The sequence below is a fragment of the Poecilia latipinna genome, unplaced genomic scaffold (assembly GCF_001443285.1).
Source record: "Poecilia latipinna isolate Pla-1442-1.1 unplaced genomic scaffold, P_latipinna-1.0 Scaffold5065, whole genome shotgun sequence".
Classification (NCBI taxonomy): Eukaryota; Metazoa; Chordata; class Actinopteri; order Cyprinodontiformes; family Poeciliidae; genus Poecilia; species Poecilia latipinna.
The window spans coordinates 4,785-9,735 of NW_015117681.1; the positions used below are offsets into that span (position 1 = coordinate 4,785).

General features: G+C 35.2%; 1 protein-coding gene across 2 annotated transcripts; it reads right to left on the minus strand.

Moving 5' to 3' along the window:
- Positions 1-2,870: 2,870 nt before the first annotated feature.
- ndufaf4 (NADH:ubiquinone oxidoreductase complex assembly factor 4) lies at positions 2,871-4,945 on the minus strand. 2 transcript variants are annotated; one of them, XM_015026586.1, is made up of 3 exons: positions 4,820-4,945; positions 4,551-4,654; positions 2,871-3,536 (listed from the first exon to the last, which is right to left on the minus strand). In XM_015026586.1, the coding sequence occupies exons 1-3, from the start codon at positions 4,863-4,865 to the stop codon at positions 3,231-3,233; spliced, it is 456 nt and encodes a 151-aa protein (XP_014882072.1). In that variant the 5' UTR covers positions 4,866-4,945; the 3' UTR covers positions 2,871-3,230. The 2 variants fall into 2 exon arrangements, with proteins under 2 accessions (XP_014882072.1, XP_014882071.1); XM_015026585.1 differs by having other exon boundaries at positions 4,767-4,945.
- Positions 4,946-4,951: the final 6 nt, after the last annotated feature.

A 4,951-nucleotide genomic window follows, 5' to 3' on the forward strand; every position in this document is an offset into this window, starting at 1 on the left:
TATATGAAGCACATGCATTTTTATTCTATTTTAACACATTTTTTTCTTTTGTTACCTATTTTTTATGTTTAAATTTAGTATTTCTCTTCAATAACTTTTAGGTCATGTGACCTATTGAGTCAAAATCTGAGTGAATTTCAGTGAAATTGTTATAGATCTACAACAACATAGGGGTGCGGGTTTCATCCCCCTCTCTTAGAAGTGTAAAAGGGTGCGGGTGTTGTCTCCCCCTGGTTGAAAAGGGGTGCGGCTTTTAATGTTTTTATCTTTATTTTTTATTTATTAACTTTTATTTTTATTATTTTTTATCTCTTTCTCTTTCTTATTGTTTATTCAATGTTACATGACTGTGTTTCTGTTTTTAATTTTGTAAAGCACTTTGAAATGCCTTGCTGCTGAAATGTGCTATACAAATAAAATTTGACTGATTGATACAACTCTAGATCTATAACTCCAGACTGTTCCTCTTTAGGTGCAAAAATAATCAGTTTTGTTTCTGTTCAGCTGCAGAATGTTTTGGCACATATATCTGTTTTAAGCACCTATTCAGTGACTGGAGGGGTTCAGAGTCACCTGGTGACATGGTAATGTAGAGCTGTGTATTGACAGGGAATAAAAAGGGTCAAATCAAATAAAAATGAGTGTACCTCATCTGTACAGACTAGTAGAAGAATTTCATGTGACTCAATAGGTCACATGATCTAGATGCTATTGAAGAGAAATACTAAATTTAAACATAAAAAATATGTAACAAAAATAAAAATTTAGTTAAAATAGAATAAAAATGCATGTGCCTCATATACAGTTTAGTACAACAATTACACACTGATTTCTAGTCAATGTGACACACAATATGGAAGCTATTGAAGAAAACATATCTAATATTAAAATTATTTAAAATATTGAATATGACTTGACATTTTAATAGAGGGTAGTGTGTCTCATGTAAAAGCATGAATTACCACTTTTTTGTATCAGTCGGTCACAAGGCAAGGCATTTATTAACATTTGTTTGACAGGAGTGTTTAGTTCGGAAATTTGTTGACAATCCCTAAGTGAACCTCTGAGTGCCAAGGAGGGAGCTGGAGAACGGCTGGCCGAAATTAGCGTTCATAAATCAGATCAACCTTGAGCTAAACGCCGCTTACACGGCGGATATTGGAATATCCAATATCCAACTCGAAACTAACTTCACTGCAGTCGGTAACACAATAAAACCACCGAGATAAACGTTTGTTTTGATCTGTAGCCTGTAAAGATGGCACCGAGCGACTGTACCGAAATGCCCCACAACGTCTGACGCAGTGACGTTGGTTCCAAAGCTCTATTGGCCAATAGTAGAGGAGCTGGACATAGAAGGCGGCTCTTCTCATTAACATAACGATGCACACGGAAAATTAAAACCAGGAGAGAAGAGGCAATGACAAAAACAGGGCTTGTATAAGGAAAAGACCAAATTAAATATTTACTTTTCCTGACAAAAACGCATGCTTAGGGGAAATGAAAGAGAAAATATATACATTACTTTACAGAAACTCGTGTCTAAGGAAAAGTAAAAACTAAATATATATTTATGCTTTTATTTCATATGTCAGTTTTGGTCCTCCATAAATTATTAGAAAGCGATATTTGTGAATAAAAACTTAGCCAGAGGATTAAATAATTAATATCGTAATTTAACTCTTTATCCCCTGTTAGAAGACCAAATTTTATTATAATAAAATTTAAAGATGGAAAAGATTTCTAGAACAATATCCACTTTTGAAAATCTTTCTAAAAACGAAATAAGTTACAACTGAAAAAAAATGTGTATTGTCTGAAAATATGTCACAAAATGCACATTAATTGATTTTTATGTTGAATTTCTTTTGTAGAAAGTAATTACAGGAAAAACTTTATTCAACTTTATTCATCTTTATTCGTCTTTGTATTCTTTGATGCACAAAGAATACAAAAATATGAAAATTCATATCTTAATTTTTTGTGGGAGTGGAATAGAAAGGCATTTGGTTCTTATTTTCTTTAAATATTTCATCATAATTTTTAAACAAATGTTTTTTTCTCAGGCTAGAGAGAAAGAAAATAGCAGTCGGAGTGTTCCTTGTGAATTTCTTGTAACATTTCTATCAAGTCAAACATTCATAATTTATTTTAAGAATGACATTTTAATTCCATTCCTTTTTCTCTTTGTTAGCACATCAGCTTCACTTTATATCTAACATTAAGCCACATAAAAGATGTTTTTTTTCAAGAAACAACTCAAAATGTAATCATGTCTCTTAATTAGTCAAACCACAGGGAGAATTGCCTTTATGACTGTTAAATTCAATGTTAGTGCATTTTGATGAGTATTTTTTGTCATCCTGGAAATATAATGTTCACAGAACAAGTTGTGTCACAAAAGAAGAAAAATCAGCTTTCAAGTGTAATGTATTGAAATTTTTGTTTCACTCTACTGAGCATGTGCTATTACATCAAATTTTGCTCTGTATTCAACAAGTCTTAGCAAAACATGTTTGAACAGCTAAATATCTCTAGCAATGACGTTGGAAAGCAAAAATACTGTACATTAGAATCGATTTTTTTGTTGTTGTACTTTTTATCAGTCCAAGTGCCAAAAGAGTGAACAGCCCCATCATTTTGGATATCGAAGTTGCGACACAATGGCATACTGTCCCAATTCTCTAAATTTTGAACAATTATGTTCCCTTTGATTGAGTGCACACTTCATAGAGGGGCGTATGGCCACTGAGAGTATTGGAATAGTTCGAGCACAGCAGCAGGTTGACCTGAACAGAAGGAGGCCCTAAACAACAAAAAGAAATAAATAATAGCTCTACTCATTTAATCATTAGCATAACTTTGGATCAATAACATTTATCATTTGGCAAATAATAAATCCATCTAATTCTACTTCTTTTGAGTTAAATTTAAAAATGAATGCACAAAGAGTGCAAGGTACTTTGTCATTTATGATTTGTAAATAGAAATAAAAATCTGCAGGTCTGCACTGTAAAAACAACAACCAAAAAACACTTTGTTTTGAACAATCAACAGAAGAGAATGTCTTCATGGACTTTTCTTGATCAGATCACTGTGATTAATATCTGTTTTTTTCATCTATTCATAAGAAAAATGTTCTAAACATCACTTAAATCATGGAAAAGCTACATCCTTTCCCACTATAACATTACAGAACATAAATAAGTGAGGTAAAAGCTTCTCCATTCTTAGGAAGCCTTTATTTGCTTGGAAGTTCTACTCCTTGGAGGGATGATCTCAACCTTGAAAGGGATAAAGAATTCAAGCACAGATTTTGTGTCTTTTAATTCCAAGCAATATTCCTGAGCAATCTTTTCCGCCGACCAGGTCCGAGGCTGGTGCTGGTGGCTGCCGAGAGCCTTGAGAGCCTCGGCAAGGGTTAGCTTCCCTTTAGGAACATCTGCGAGCTCTGGCAGGCTGAACGCGCTTCCTGGTAAACGGACTCTGAGGGGCCTCCGGTCTGCTTCTTTACCTGCAGACGCATTCCCCGAAAACTGTGGGGAAATGACACAGCAGGCAGTTGGTATAAAAAAACCAGGGCTGTTGTAAACAATTATTTTAGCATTCAAGTAATCTATTGATTATTCTGACGATTAATCAAGCAATCAAATAAAACATTTGATAAAATATTGATAACTACTGCCATAAAGTATTAATCAACATTGGCCCAAATTTACATTTCTAACAATTAACTTTCCTGCAGTTTAAAAAAATGTAATTGTAACAATAAGCTTAAATAAAGCTCAATTTTTAAGTAACCTGGACAAAATGTATTAAAAATAATACAATTACTTGCATTAAAAAGTTTAATACATTAAAATCTGCGCTGCTAATTATTTCAAATGAATACATTAAAGTCCTGACCATAATTTTTAGCTAGGGCATAATTTTGATGTAGAAAAAAAATGTTTTATTTTGTTTACGTTTTCAAATAACATAAAAATGTTGATTTGGTTGGCACTTAGCCCAACCAAATCAGATCTTAACAGAACTTATATTTATTCCAGCTGTCTTTAGTCATGTATCTCTGCCAGCTTTGCACATCCAAAGGCCAAACAATTTTGCAGATTTCTTCTTAGCAATGAAGTTTGACTAATCTCTATTAGTCAAACTGGATCAATCATCTCTACAATTTGTCAAAAATGATTCTTTGAATTTACCTCTGTGCTTTAACTAGGGCATTTTATTACAAGCACATGATGACTTCTGAAGGCTATTTGTTACACTGGATTTTAATTAGGGGTGTCAGGGTAAAGTGGGCTTCATAAATAGATATACGCTTCACTTTTTGGATTTTAACGTGTAAAAAATATTACAATCATCTGATTATTTCGTTTAATAAACAGACCTGCTCTAGTTTGTGTTGGTCTATCAACTAGAACACCAATAAAATGCATTCAACCCAGTCCTGCTCAGCCTGGTCTAACTGAGGACAGAACGGAGACATTCTGAGGTCCTGCTGTCATTCAGCAGAGACAGAGACAGAGACATGTAGGATTCAGTCTGACCTCTGGAGTTGTTTTTCCGCCGACTGTTGGATCCGTGGACTCGACATACACAGACCTGAGATGTTCCAATAACGACTCATTCTTCTTCATCACCGACTCCGAGGCTATAACACACAGAACAAACCAGTTACCACACATAACCCGAGGCAGGTTCTAGAAAAGCGAGCCCACAGTGGGTATGACCCTTGAGGTTACCCAAGCAGCTCAGCCTCTCACCCTCGGAGCTAACGGCGGACGGCGTCGCTGTGGTCGCGTGCCGGGGTGCTGACCTCGGCTTCTCTTTGGAGATTTCTCGCAGCGCGCGGTTCTCCACATTATAGTTTCGGAACATCCGCGCGAGTCGAGCACCCATGCTGGTTGTGTCCCAAAACCCTTCTTCTTCCTCCTCCTCCTCCTCCTCC